Raw genomic sequence first — 15,945 nt, 5'->3', positions numbered from 1 at the left:
GTATCACTACGGAAGTAGGAATGCCCAACCTTCCTTCCGAGGAGTGGCTGGTGGGTTTGAACCATCAGCCTTCTGGTTAGCAGTCAAGTGCCTTAGCCACTATGCTACCGGAGCTCAATTCAAAATCATGTATCTCAAGTATGGTTGATTACTATAACAAGAAAAACACAGCAAAGCTGGAAAAGGTCCTAAGAAGTGTAACTGAAAACAATAAGGAGACAAGACTCTTATTCTTGACATAAACATTTTTTAGACTGTTTTTGGAGAAGATGAAGGTATATAAGGAATACTATTAGTTTACAATAAGCTGTATGTATAGGGACTCCCAGAAACCTCAAGTAATCACTTTTACGATAAATACAAACCATAGCATGAGTATAGAGACAGAATCCGTTCATGAACCACTAAATAATTCAGCTTTGTTACCACAGAGTACTTTAATACTACTTTATATAATTTAAAATCCTAACCTTACAGGATTTATTATTCTCCCAAGAGAGAGCATAATCTCTAGACTTGAATGTGTTCAATAAGGGCTGGATTATTCGTTATTATTGACCATTATAGGGGTTTTAGAATCTTAACCTTCCAAGGTACAGCCTTCTGCAAAACATCCCTTGATGCCACAATAAAATCCAGCAGGGCAGGACTATCGTTATGTTCTTATGAGAGCTGCTTTTGGCGTCAGGCTTGGAGACTGTGATTTCTGCACACTTTGTTTCCACTAACTTATTACCTTGAGAAGATTGTATCTGTTGAAGATTCCACCTGCATGGCCTCCATCGCGGTGCTCTCGGACTGTACTTTGCATCTGATGGACAAATTATTTCAAATATATACGCATTAGTTTTTATGTCTTTTTTTGATTTGGGGAACACAGTTCTTGACCCATCTGAATCTATTTTTGAGACTGCAAGTTTTAACATTTTCATTGTTTAAAGAGTATGAGTTCTGTAAGTTCATAGGTACTATTTTCTAGAAACAATAGTTAGCTAATATGATCAACCAGAAAACAGTATTTATAGGTGAAAATTATATAACACAAACTAAAAAAAGAAACATACTAAAAAATAAAACAAAATGGTTTGTTCTCATTCATGCTGCCCTAATAAAGAACAACTTGTATTTTATTAATATAGGAGTCTCTTGAGTTTAGAACCAAATTTCACTCAACTTTTATCTCTGTGCTCAACGCATATACACAGGGTACACGTTCTTCATAGAATAATGAGGGAACTATTCAACATTTTAATGGATTCGAGAGTTTTGTGTGAAGAAAAGTGGAGGAAAATTTTCATGGATAAGTAGCATCCACATGTTCCGGTCATGTCTAAGATACTACACTTTGCAATTGCCTTTAAAAAAAGAGGGAACATTAACCATTTCTTTCAAATGGCAGCAACCTCTTCTCCAACAGTGGGTTATTAATTCTAATACTGAACCAAGTTACTGGAATCAAGGTTTGTTGAGAGATTGCACCTTAAACGCCAATGCTAGAAGTTTCCAGGTGGTAAAGAGTTAAAACATACTACATGTTCAATTAGATCTGGAAATCTCCAGGAAATTTAGCCAGTGAACCAACAATACGAGATCTATTTTTTCCAAAGGAAGTGTAGTGAATTACATAGTATGGCTTTTCTAGTCTTTGTAACTTTCACTTTGCCACAAGCAACTGAGTAGCTGCTTGTTAAAGTCATCCACCTAGGGCAGCATGAAGTAATCTTCTGGGTAAGTTTACGCTTTCTCAAGTGTGTAGAATTCCAGTGTTGGGATTGGTTAGTTTCGCTACTCTGCCAGGCTTAAAATGAGCCTTCCCAAAGGCAGAAAGGCATCTCTCTGCCGGCTGAGAGCCCTGCTGCTTAGAGTGATGCTGCAAGACTGAGCACGTTCCTGAACTTGCATTGTAGCCTGTTGCTTCCCTAATAAACCCCATAATCTGTGAGTTCTGTGTGGCCACTGCAGGGAATTATCAAACCCAGAGAGGTGGTGTGTGCAGCGGGAGGGACATTGGTGTCAAGGCTGGCAAGCAGACTGGAGGGTGGCGGCAAGGCTGGCTTTATAGGAACAGGCCTTGGGTGCTGATGATGATTCCGTCTTCCTCGTGTGGAGTTAGAGGAGGTCAGAAGATGCTGTCTCCTTGCCCCTTTAGCACCAAATATTGAAGGTAAATGAGCATACCTCTTCCTCTACAGACTGAAACTCTTTATCATCAGGAGATAGATCTATGAGAATTGTTCCACTACCAGAGGTGTTCAGAGTTAAATATGGGTTAAGACCTATGAAATAAAATTTGAAGGGGGAAAAAAAAGTCAACAAAACAATTAACATCAACCCAAAATTATCACCTGATTTTATCTAATGTTTACTAATTTTGAAAAATAAAATTGGAATAATTTAGACATACAGAAAGGCTGAAAGATAGTATACAGAGTTCCTGTACGTCCTTCACCCAACTCCCCATAATATTACTATTTTATATAACTATAGTACAACTGTCAAAATTTATTAATTAAATCACAGGTTTTATAAGGCTCTTACCAGTTTTTTCCCACTAATATCCTTTTTCTGTCCTAGGATCCAAACAAGGGCATTGTATTACATTTAGACTAATTTATGATCTGGCTAGCCATAAGGGTTTTGTAGGAATATTTCAGAAAATATTTCTTTTCTTTATCTCCTATTTATAATGAATTTATGTCACATATGTTCTTTAACTTATTTTTTGCTTTATTTTTTCACTAACTATGCAGCCCTTTCAGTATTTAATCCCTGTTTTCTTCCTAAGTATGAGGAATGATGATGAACTGCATAGCCTCAAGGTAATTTTAAATTATCCTAGAATAAAGTTTACTACCTAAACTTTACTCAGTACCTATCCTGACCCATAAGAGATTCTTTAAAATTTGGCAATGAATTTGTTGTTTTTACTAAATGTCAATGGTCAAAATAACCATATACATTTTTGTTTCTTTTATTCTCACAAAAGTTCTTTAAATGGAATTTTCTAATTTCTTTGGTATATTTGTAATACAACTCTCTCCTTTAATCTATAGAAGGCTGCCAGAGCTCTGACGTTTTTCCAGGTAGGGTCAAATCTTTTACTGCTGGACAGAGATTTGCCTTTGGGAATTTAGAGCACTATTCTTGCTTTGAGCTGTGAATTGAAGAACAATACTACCACCAATATACCAGACTCTGATAGAATCTTACAGGAAATGCTGAAATACAGTATCTATATGAACTATGGAATCCACAATTATGGAGGAAAATATTTTACAGGACAAAGACTGTGACAAATGTTTGACTATGGTGTCTGCAGATCTCTCTAAGAAGAGGTGTATCAGTGCTGGAAGGTAAGAACAAGTAACCTTTTGATTTGATGCACTGAATGAGAGCTGAGGCTATTAAATCAGCCAGATGAGAGACTGTTGGAAGACCATACAGGCAACCACTGATTCCACCCTGCAAATTAGGTATAATATAGATACAGAATCATGGCTTCAAATGAAGATGAAGATGATGATAACTCTTCATATAGCAAAGTGACCCTGATATGCTAAATCAGACATAGCCGTTTTGTCTCATGACCAAATGAATGCTCCTACCCAATCATAGCTGGATGTGTCAGTAACTACAGGACCAGAGGTAGCATGGAGGAACCTCTGCCACTTAGGGGCAGCATATGTTGTCTTCACCTTTCCTGAGCCCTCCATGCAGTCTTCACTATGTGTCAGATACTGTAACATACTGATGTACAAACTATGCCTGTCTTTCTTTTTTACATGGTCTCTTTTCTATCAAAAACCAAACTCACTGATACCGAGGTGATTCTGATTCACAGAGACCCCCATTTGGTTTCTAAGGCTATACATCTTCATTGCAGCACAATGCCCCATCTTTCTTCTGCAGAACAGCTGGTGATTTCAAACCAATGACCTTCTGGTTAGCAGCCAAATGCCTTAACCACTATACCACCAGAACTCTCTTTTCTAAATGATACTACTTATCATTCTAACACTCCAGGGAATTGCTATCCTACTAGATCTGTATTATTTCAGTAGAATCTAAGAGTAGTCCACAACTAAGTATACTATTTCTGCTTCATTGTTTAATATATTTATGTTGCATACTAACATTCCAAGGAGCCATTAGTTTCCCCTCTTCTCTATAAAATCTGTCATCTATACTAGAAATATCCAAGACTATACTGCATTTTAAACTTGTTCATACAAGGCAAGTAAAGCGCAACTACCTTTAATTGATCCTGCTCCAGAATACCAGTTTAAAGAATTCCTTAGCTTGAATCACTTAATTCTGAGAAGTGCTCTTACTTCTTCATCAAGGGGAGGACTCCATCCTGGCTAGTATACACATTCTTCCCCCAAAATCTCGCCATTTTTTCTAATCAAAGTTTCTCTTCAATTCCAGTTGTATAGCCAGGACTTCAATTATAGGGTGTTTCTGACCCAAGGTAAACTACTCACTCAGTTTAACAATGAAGTTAAAATGTGTTCTGACACTTAAAATGATTCACCTTTCTATACTCAGGATCTGATATCAGAAAGTGTTAGTGTATGTTCAATGAATGTAATCTGCATTTTCCTTAAGCAGTAACATTTGGAAGAAATAAAAATATTACTCAACTTTGTTTAATCTCAACTCCAACACTGTTTTCCAATATTCTCACTGCAACTGTTTAGAATTTCAGCTATATAAGGCATTTACTACATCATTTTACGTGCTAGCCTGAACATCTAATAATTGCCTATTATATTACCATAAGAAATGAGGTATTTAAGTTTTAGATCACTTAGGATTATACAATTTTAGAGCCAGAATTTCTTCAGAAATTATCTCATCCAACTTCCTAATTTTGAAGTGCGAAAGTAATAAAAGGCTTGGAAATTTTACTTAGCTTCTCACAGTTAAAACAGAAACCCAGGTAGCTGAACATTTAGCAGCAGAGGTAAGCTTGATGCCAGGTATCCCAAGTCCTCATGAGTGGTCTTCCTATTACACTGACTCTCTTACAAACACATTTAATTTAGTAAGTGGAGGACTGCCCTTATTCAAACTGTTAACTGATGACAGCAATTATTTCAAATGAAATACCTTGTTGTCCAGAAATAAGTCTCTCAACTCCTTTAATTAGTTTGTGTCTATGTCCATAGGCATTAATTCCAATCTCTTTCAGCTCCTTGTGTCCCATCTCAACTAATACATCCAAGGTGATCTTTTAAAAGAGGATGAAACTGTTTAGACTCTTCTTACTCATATATATTAGACTCTTAACTTCAAATTAGATTTGTTCCCACAATTTATTACATTCACACATTTACTTAAAATTATTTTGAGCAGCTTAAAAATAAAAACAAACCAGTTAACAGAAAATGAGAAGTTGGAGCCAAAAAAAACCCCAGAAAGTTGTGTTATGACATACCAAAATTATCATTATTTTAATTTAGCATTAGAACCTGAGCAGAAATAAACTGCACTACAAAAATGCATTTTCAAATTAACTGCATTCAGGTCTTTTTTTTTTTTTTTTAATACACTTTATTGAAATATAATTTAGGTATAGTGAAAGACACAAAACTAAAGTGACATGAGTCAATGCATTTTTTTTTTTCCTTTTTTGCAGCATTCCTGCCCCTCCCTTCTCACTCCAGGTCTACTATTTTATCTTGGAAAAGCAGATTTTCTTTTCTTTTTTTTAAATTGCAATTTGGGTGAAAGTTTACAGAGCAAATTCACTTTCCATACAGCAGTTCACATACACTTTGTCTCAGGACATTGACAAGGATTTACCCCAATGCATCAGCTCCCCTCCCACTTCCTCCCATAGTTACCTCTTCCCTGTGTCCTTCCCTTCATGCACTCCTGCCCCCTGAACCGTCTCCCTGTGTGTACACAGCCCTTCTATTCTCCCATGATTGTTCTCTCCAAGGAGTGTATCTACCTAATGTAAATGTTCAGCTCATATGCCTGTCTTTTGTTTGGCTAGAAGCCACAGGAGTGGGTTCAATTCCAGACCCAAAGGGCAGTTAGGGGCCATAGTCTCAGTTGTTCCATCAGGGTCTATCAGACCAGCAAACCTGGTCTCCTTTTTTTTTTAATCAAATGATTCTGAGTTTTGTTCCACATTGCTCTCAAACTCTATCCAGGATCTCCTACATAGATCCCCCTCAGAGTGGTTGACAGTGGTAGCTGAGCACCATCTAGTTCTTCTGGTCTCATAGTCATACAGGGTGAGAATCACATGGTGTACCAGGTGCTTGGACTAATGGTTTCCATGAATCTCTGGTTTTCTTCATTATTCTTTGCTCTGGATGAGGAGAGACCCATTGTTGTATCTAGATGACCGCTTGCAAGCTTTTTAGGTCCCAGTTGCTACTCGTCAAAGTAAGATATGGAACAATGTTTTGTGTAGTATGTTATGCCAATTGAACTTGATGTCCTCTGTGACTATGGTCCTGAGCCCACAGGTCCACCTACTCGGTCCCTCTGGGTAGCTGGCTGTGGCCAAGAAGTGACTACAACCTTGTCTCTTGTCAGCTCTACTATATGGAAAAGCGGATTCTTTTCCATCAACACTTTACATATACCTCTCATACAACGCCTTCAATGGTTCCTTCAGACTTCAGCATATGCTAACTGGTATTCCTCTACCATTGTTCAAACTCATCCTTTACCCCAAATAAAAATGTTCCATTTTGTGAAACTTCTAAGGCCGTTCTTTATAGCACAGCTCAGGAATTTCTAAAGTCTACTTCAAAATTTTAACTGTGGCTCAAACCTATCAGTCCCTCTGCAGAAGAAAGGCAGGGCAATTCACTTCTATAAAGATTTACCACCTTGGAAACCCAATGGAGGTTACTATGAGTTGGAATCAACTTGATGGCAGTGGATCTGGTTTGGTTTGGTAGGGGTACATGTCTGCAGTAATTATATTTTCTGAACCACACACATACACACATACACAGAGCCCAGATTTATGATTGGCATATCCATATATTTCCCTATAGCAGTCAGAGAAATCTCAGGGTTAGAGAAGACAGCAACTGACATAAAAGAACTGAACAAATGGAGTTCAAGGGAAACTTCAAGACCGAATAAGCTAAACTTTACATTCAAGGAAGCTATTTTATTATCACTATATATGCTAATAAATTCAGTGGAAATTCCAAGAAAAAGCCAAATTTAAAAAGTAACTTATTTCCAGTCTCTTAAAAACAACTGCCCCCCAATAGTTTGAATGGTTCAGGGCATTTTAAAAAACATACACACTTAAAAAAAAAAAAACCCAAGTTGCCACTGAGTCAACTCTGACTCACAGCAACTCCATTTGTATTCCTCAATTTTCTCGATAAAACATGAATTAAGCAGTATAATTCACCTACTCACCTGTTCTCTCTCAAATATATCCATCAGATGCTCAAGTCCAAGATTCCTTACAAATTGAGTTATGCTAAAATCTACACCTGGAACTGAGGGGAAAGAAAAATGCATAACAAAATTTTGCATCAGACTAATGACTGTCAACATTGTAACAATTAAGTTTCATGATATTACTATATATAGGAGTTCTGGTAGCATAGTGCCTAAGGCACTTGACTGCTAACCAGAAGGCTGGCGGTTCAAACCCACCAGCCACTCCTCGGAAGGAAGGTTGGGCAATCCTACTTCCGTAGTGATACTGCCTCGGAAACCCAAGGAGGGGTCGCTATGAGTCGGGGCCAACTCGACAGCAAACAACAACAACAACAACAACATGAAGAACATAAAGATAAAGGAAAACAGGACTAGCTACTTGGGATAATACGGAATGTAACGTTAAAAATGGCAGAGAGAAAGCTGTAAAATTTCAGTATCATCAGAAAAACAGGACATTCTCAGGATAAAGAAAAACCTTTTAATTTATTACTTCAAACTTTTTTTTCACTAGATTTTTAAATTCAGGGTATAAGCTAGTTCATGATAAAGACTAAGAAACAAGCTCCATAATGTTGCACAGGGCCAGATAAACTTAGAAAGGTAAAAAGAAGAGAGACTAGCACGACAGACATTACAGGGATATGTATCCCTTTCTAGTGTCTTTTTTACAAATATACTTCAAAGCTGAGTATTCTGACATTGGTCAAAGGTATAACCCCACACACTGGAAGAAGTAAATACTAAAAAGCTAACTACTCAACCAAAAAAGTGCCCTGGTGGCTCAGCTGGGCACCATCAAAAGGATGGTGGTTTGAATTCACCAGCCACTCTGTGGGAAAATGATGTGGCAGTGAGTTTCTGTAAAGATTTACAGCCTCGGAAACCCTACTGGATAGTTCTATTCTGTCCTTTAGAATCACCTAGAGTCAGAATCAACTTGATGGTAGTGAATTCTACACCTTGAAAAAGCACAGTTACATCTAAAGTGTAGATGAACAGCCTAAGATTCATCAACTCTCAAGTTGGAAAGAGAAAATTCATTAGAAGTTCTATCAATATTGTAAAGAAAACAGTAAATGGCTAAAATTTTCAGGCTATGATAATTAATTTGATACCAACAGTAATATTTTAGGTTTAAAAATTATTTATTAGCATTCCAAAAGGACAAAGAAAATCCAAACCCACTGCTGTCAAGTTGATTACGAACTCATAGCAACCCCCATAGGGTTTCCAAGGTGGTAAATCTTTACAGACGTAGGTTGCCCAGTCTTGCTTCCATGGAGTGGCTGGTAGGTTGAAACCACCCACCTTATGGTTAGCAGTCAGATACCTTAGGCACTGTGCTACCAGAGATCCTTTCCAAAGGACAAAGGGGCTACAATACCAGTTAAAAAGTTATTTTTGCACAATGTCTCACCCTCCTTTTTGTCCAAACTGGAAGTACTCTCTGTTCCACTTGAAGCAACTACTGAAGAGAGTTCAGAAAAACTTCCAGATAAGTTGTCAAGACTACTGGCTGCAGAAAGGCTTGACGGACTGGATGGGCCTGAAGACAGAGAATCTGCAGTGGCTCCTGGGCTTCTGACACCATTGAGCACTTGTGGTTTATAACATGAAGGCAGAGCGGAAGGGGGCATGGCTGCTGTCAGGAGAGCACTGACATCATCTGCCTAGGGTACACATCAGAGAGACAAGGAATCCACCGTAAGTTTTACAATTCTATTACACGCAATAGGATGTATTTTCCTAAATATAAAAATATGACAAAATAATAGCAGATTTGCACTAGAATTTATTATATAAAATAGATCATGCTAATTAAATAGTAAAACAAACCAGATGATATTCAGCTAAATTGTTATAATACAAAACGTAATTCAGAACACCTCCAACACACAGAATCAAAATAACTGTTCATGTGGCAAATCATGAGGAACGTCCCAAGTTTGAGTACCAGGATTTAAAAGCATTGAAATGGAGTTACAGAGTATCAGTTGAAAAAGGAAGACCTTTTAATTCTATCATTATTACTCTGAAAGATGGAACTCCACCTGTGTGGAACTTTGGCAAACAGTATGATGTTGGTTTTTCTTAGAAAATATTCAACAAGATAATTTTAATCAAATCTGCTAAAACATGACAAAGTCCTCGAATGTACTAGTACATTAATTCTTTTAATTAGTGACATATGCCATTCTTTCACAATGCCGAAGTAGGCCACTAAGTAATTAACATTTGGCAAGAAGTGTATCGGTGCTTGTTTTCACTGTTAGTCATTTATACTGACTATTCCAGTCCTCACCTTTTTCTTTCCCCTAGTCCAAGGACTCCCATGGCTTTCACAGTTTGCATATAAAATTTGTTTATAATAATAGTACCATTTATTGGGTGCTTATTATCATCAACCTGGTATCATGCCAAGGACTTTAAGTACATTATTTTAATTCTCCTCTTAACCGGATCTATTTTATCCCCATTTATAGATGAAGTAACTGAGGCTTAGAGGTTAGGCAACTTGCAAGATTATATACCCAAAAATGGTAAAGCTGGACTTCCAAGTCAGGTTTGTTTGACTCTAAAGCCCACACATGTTCTCTAGAGCACTTAGTTTCACCATCACTTAAGTCTATGTGGCAAACCAACATATGGGCAGACTGACTTGTGAAAGTTCATTTCTAAGTGAGTTGCTTGGAACTAGAAAGACATTTTCCTGAAGAAATAATGTTGCAAACATGGTTAGGTTGTCAATCTGTTGAGGAAAATCTATATAACCCCAATGCAGCTGAACTAAATCAGCTTCTCATTGTAACTTAGAAGAATGGACTCTCTCTCAGTAGAACAGTCTGTAGAAGAGACTCCTCTCCCTCCCCACCTCAGAAAGAAGTTCTTCCCCTTTCCTTCCACTGCTTTGGTCAATGTTCTCAGTCACTGAGGCCACAGTGGCTAAAGCAGAGGTGGAAGCAATACTGGAGACTTCTACATGAGTTCTTGCGGGAGGGGAAGGAAAAAAGGACCTCCACGGAAAACTGGAGTAACAGGTTTGTTTCACGAACATTCTGGTGGGGTACGCAATGAGAACGCTGGGGGAGTGTGGGAAAGAAGTAGGCTTTGTGGCAACACCCTGAGGGCAATATGCCTAGTTGGGGAAGTTCATAAAGACTCTCGGCCTGTATTATCTTATATTGTAGGCACTGTAACAGAATTTACTGAAGGCCTGTGCCTGTTTTAGTTCCCAACTAATGCAATAAGCAATTCTATCTTATACTTTTTCTGTTTCCAAAAGTACTCAGTATACAGTAACTGACTGATAATGCTATTATTTACTTACTATCTTTTAATACCAAGGAAGTTTCAAATTTAAAATTGGACTAACAATCAGTTTTTGCCACAATCACTATGAAGATATTTTATATATACACCAAGTGAATTTTAAAGTCAGGAAAGTATTAAGATTTTTCAGAGAGCCCATCACTTACTGAAACTAAATCTAAAGGTGTTTGTCCTTCCTGATTTTTAAGAGTAGGATCAGCTCCGTGGGCCAACAATAAAGCACAAAGCTGTGTTCGTCCCTTTTGGGCTGCTTCGTGCAAAGGTGTGAAAGCCCATTTGTCCGTGGCATTGACACATGCATTATACTTTATTAGTAAAGCTGCTACATCTACATGCTGTAAAAGAAAATACTCCTGTTATAGTCTGAAATGTTATTTTATATCACACTTTAGTTCTTAAGAAGAAACTAGCTGTATACCTACTTCCATTAATTTCAAACTTACTCTGGAAATGAAAAGAAAAAACATGTTTCTCCCAAACATAATTTATGGGTAGTTGATTAAAAAGTACACTGGACGTTTCAGTAACTTGAAGAAACTCCTTATAAAATAGCTAAGAATTCTACACAGAAGGAAACTAAACTAATGTAACCTTAATCCTTCCTAATTCACTGGTGTGTTATTAACTCTTGAACATCCATTTATAAACTGTGTTGCTACTATGTGCTGTCAGCTGATTCGGACTCACAGTGACCCTGTAAGACAGAGTAGAACTGCCCCATAGGGTTTCCTAGGCTGTAGTCTTTATGGGAGCAGATTGCCAGTTCTTTTCTCCCACAGAACAGCTGCAGGGTTCAAACCACCGACCCTTTGGTTAGCAGCCTAATGCTTAACCACTGTGCCCCCAGGGCTCCTATTGATGAACTAGCAGTATATAAATGGTATCATTTATTCAAACTATACCATTGAAGATGGTCAACACTAAGGAAGTGCATTTCACATTCAGGGCTGTTATAAGTCAGGAATAATGCATCTGAATCTCTACTGACTCCTACGAATCCCAGTGAGGTTTTTTTGGCACCAAAAAATAAAACAAAATCACCAATATCTCACTGAAATAAAGAACAAGAGACAGATGCTAAAGAAAACAATGAAACAAATGACAACAACATGTTGCATGTCACAAGACAAGCTTAGAGTAGATTCAGAATTGGAACTTGGAAGTTATTTAACCTCTTTGGCCCTCATAATTACTTCTCTGTAAAATGAGACAGTCAAACTAAATTCCCTTTGAACAGTAACAATGACTTCCATTTTGAAAATTTCACGGATTTTTAAAGGTAACACAGAAAGAGCTTACCCCATAAGATGCTGCATTATGTAAAGGAATTAGCCCTCCTTTGTCTTGGGCATTCACATCAGCTCCATGTTGTAACAAATACTCTGCAACTTCTAAATTGTTGTAACCAGCTAATATTAAAAAGAAATAAAATTACTTTCACTCCTCAATATGACTTATGTAACTTCTAAAAGGCTTTAAGGTTTATTATCATCAGGAGAATGAAAAGCTTTAACAGGCACATTTTTCAAGTTTCTGTAGCTAAAATTTAGTCATCAAAGAGAACTTAAACATGAGGGTGACCTGGAATAAAGGGTTCTAAAGCACATGAGGCCTGGCAGAGACTGTTTCAATTGTTCTTACTGAATTTAACATACCAATACTAACTGAACTGGTACTTAGCTAACATGACTGATATATGGTTCACCTCAATGAGGTGGGGTATTAGAAGGTATCTGGCTGGAATTTTTCAGATTTGCTTACAGAAAATATTTTACTCATGTAAAATGACTCTTAGATGTCACCAATCTAAATCTGTGAAATTTCATTCACTTACCTGCTAAATGTAATGGTGTTGAATGTCGGCCTTGGGTATCACGGCAATTTACGTTATCAGGTGAAGACAACTTCTTTACTCTGGCTAGACAACCCTTCTTGGCAGCATCTAGTAAAGCTGCATCTCCCCGAAGTAGATCCTGGATATCTGTATCTCCATCTTTAACAATATCTAAAGGAGTGTTTCCGTCTCTGTTTTTCTTTGTAGGGTCTGCGCCATGCTAGGCATATGAAAAACAGAAAGGAAGGATCTGGCTTAAGTTTGTTCTTGGTCATGAGAAATAAGTGACTATATCAAAGAAAACCACTCTGAGACTACCTTAAAGGATAATATTTATTAATGTTTCGTTTATACATAGAAAATTATAATAGCAATTAAATACTATTGGGTTTTTATTATGCAATAATATAGTACAAATTTTAAACTATGTTCAAAATAAAGCAGTATCAAGAAAAAGTATCATCTATTAAAAATGAACTATTTCTAGTTTTCATCATCACGGGAAACCTTTCTTGTGTTTGTTATAAATATCTACACTGATATATGTATTAGTACCATCAATTCCAAATATTTTGAGGTTAAACTATTACATGTTGTTGTTGTTGTTATGTGCCGTCGAGTCAGACCTGACTCATAGCGACCCCTCCTTGGGTTGCCGAGGCAGTATCACTACGGAAGTAGATTGCCCAACCTTCCTTCCAAGGAGTCGCTGGTGGTGGGTTTGAACTGCCAGCTTTCTGGTTAGCAGTCAAGTGTCTTAGACACTATGCTACCAGAGCTCCCAAACTATTATATAGGAAAAATTAAAACAGATAACTATCACATGATGCCAGCTGACTTTATACAATAATAAATCTATGTGTGATAAACATACATTTAAACTGAAATATAAAATGTCATCACATTCTGAAATCTAGGTAGAGAATTAGATAACTTTGCTTCCTACTCCTTTATTAACTTAAGTTTAAATTAGAGTTATTACAAGTATCATAAATATATTCTATGTAATATACACTATCCACAGTAAGTACTTAAATATACCTGAAGCAGAAGTTTGCAAATTTCATATTTTCCTTTTGCTGCAGCTTCATGTAAAGGTGTAAATTTCCATAAATCAGCTACATTAACTACTGCTCCATGCTTAACAAGAAGCTCTGCAACTTCATAATGTCCGTAAGAACAAGCATTGTGCAAAGGTACAAGGCCCCTGGAATGAAAGTTAGATGAGCAGTGCAACAGATGGCAATGTTTTAATTTAAATAAATTACATATAACTGATGAAACACTTTTTTCTTAAGCTATGTAAAGAATTATACTGATTGTATTTTGCAGAACCTAAATCTACTAAAAGTAGAAAGTAACTTCCTTATTTGGGGAAGGGAGAAATTTTCAAAAATATTTAAAAATACAGAGACTAAAACAAACAACTACATATTCATTATCTAGACTTGAGAACTGTGTATTCTGAATGAAAATTGATTTTAAGATAAATTGAAGGATTCAAAAATTCTCAAAGAAAATTGATAATTTTACTATAGTAAAAATTAATACCACACTAAAGTTGTAATCTCCTTTACTATTATAAAATTCTTAACAAGGCATTATGCAAATAAGTCCATATAAATGCTAATCAGAAAATCTTAACTATAATTAAGAAGCTATATTTAAGCCAGTGTTAGGAAACAGATTTCCTGGAAAGTACATTAACAACTTTCATAAAAGTATTTTCAGATTCTCTAAAAAAATCAGATCAGACAAAAAAGGCTGTAACAAAAAAGATACCCTTTATCTTTAGCATGCACATCAGCTCCATGTTGCAAGAGAAATTCGACCACAGATACCCTGTTATACCCAGCTGCAAAATGAAGTGGTGTAGACTGACGCCCTTCAATATCTCTGCAGTTGACACTCTGAACAGTACATAATTTCTGTAGGATGGAACACAGGAAACATATGATGGTCCATACTCTGACAAATGGCATAAAATTTATAATGCTTGTTTGATTCAAATACCTCATCTATTTTCTTGTTTCATCAAATCAGAGTTCTCAAAAATGATTTATTATTTATTCTTCTTATTTCATGTTGTCATTTCTAGGAATCCCTGAGGGTCTCTCATCTATGCTTTTGCTTCAACTTTTTCTAAAGGCAGGAGGCCAATTTTATGATTGCCACTGTTACTATTTACATAAAGGTAACCTAAGCATCAAATATCAGCAATTACAATTTCCATTTTGTGGCAAATATATGTAGTGGAGGGAGCTCTGGTGGCGAAGTGCCTAAGGCATTTGACTGCTAACCAGAAGGCTGGTGGTTCAAACCCACCAACCACTCCTTGGAAGGAAGATTGGCCAATCTACTTCCTTAGAGATAATGCCTCGGAAACCCAAGGAGGGGTCGCTATGAGTCGGGCCTGACGTGATGGCAGTGAGTTTGGTTTGCTTTTGGATATACAGTGGTACACTGGATCACAGTGCCACAGGCATCAGCTAGCTAGGAGACTTAAAAATTTAAGACTTACATTTTAACAAGATCTTTTGGTGGTATGTAAGCAAATTCAAGTTTGAGAAATACTGCTGTACACCAAGGGTTCTCAAACTTTCGTGTGCACTGAGCCCTACTCCCAGTTTCTATTTAGTGGGTCTGAGAATTTGCTTTCTAACAAGTTCTCAGCAAGGTTGTGAACCTGTTCAAACTGGTTCAGGCTGATGAAGCAAAACTGGACCAGACCTGAATTTTTAAAATTTGGGTGATCTGGAATGATAACCAGGATGGGAAAAATTACAGGTGAAAGCTCTGGAACAGGAGACTTGAAACATATAGAGAACCCTTTCAGGAGGCTGATGCATGAGACTGGATTACTGGTAGGACTGAGGACAGTGACATACAAAGTGGTGTGATCAGCCACCATCTTCAAGCAGAGCACAGCTATTCAGACTCTGCTCAAAATGCAAAATGTAAGAGATGTGGTTTCCAGGCAATGTGTAGTGTATGCTGCCCTTCTTTTCTAAGAAGGAGATTAAGTTTCTAGTAGGGCTTTGACATGCAATTTTTCCCATCTTGGTTCACTCAAATTTGAAAATTTTGGATCTGTTGCAGTTTAGCTTCCTCAGGCATGAATGAACAAGGAAGAGCCAGTTTGAAGCACTGGTTCTCATTGATGCTGATGCTCTGGTTAAGGCCCTATAGGGGAAAATCATACTGCAGTATGGAAAGAACTACCTAATAGAATGTTATTAGTTATGTATTATCCTTGGGAGAATTAAGAAAACATTCACTCAAATAATTTCTGTGCTCTTTGATTCAGATGAGGAAACTAGTTGAGAAAGGCTGTAATACTCAAAATA

The 15,945-nt window shown here is 37.1% G+C and overlaps 1 protein-coding gene across 1 annotated transcript in view; it reads right to left on the bottom strand.

The window, feature by feature from the left end:
• Nucleotides 1-15,945, bottom strand: part of TNKS2 (tankyrase 2) — a 61,206-nt gene that overhangs the window by 8,968 nt on the left and 36,293 nt on the right. The window contains exons 15-24 of the mRNA XM_042782363.1: nt 14,381-14,526; nt 13,640-13,805; nt 12,599-12,818; nt 12,064-12,173; nt 10,911-11,099; nt 8,852-9,104; nt 7,405-7,487; nt 5,113-5,233; nt 2,179-2,276; nt 737-811 (exon numbers count right to left, since the gene is read on the bottom strand). Coding sequence (XP_042638297.1) covers nt 737-811; nt 2,179-2,276; nt 5,113-5,233; nt 7,405-7,487; nt 8,852-9,104; nt 10,911-11,099; nt 12,064-12,173; nt 12,599-12,818; nt 13,640-13,805; nt 14,381-14,526 — 1,461 coding nt within the window. The remainder of the gene's footprint in view (nt 1-736; nt 812-2,178; nt 2,277-5,112; nt 5,234-7,404; nt 7,488-8,851; nt 9,105-10,910; nt 11,100-12,063; nt 12,174-12,598; nt 12,819-13,639; nt 13,806-14,380; nt 14,527-15,945) is intronic.

Source organism: Orycteropus afer, unplaced genomic scaffold (genome assembly GCF_000298275.1).
Source record: "Orycteropus afer afer isolate SDZICR_OR568_19922 unplaced genomic scaffold, OryAfe1.0 scaffold00293, whole genome shotgun sequence".
Lineage (NCBI taxonomy): Eukaryota > Metazoa > Chordata > Mammalia > Tubulidentata > Orycteropodidae > Orycteropus > Orycteropus afer.
The sequence above is the reverse complement of the archived record's forward strand: the minus strand, read 5'-3'. Positions and strand labels throughout refer to the sequence as shown.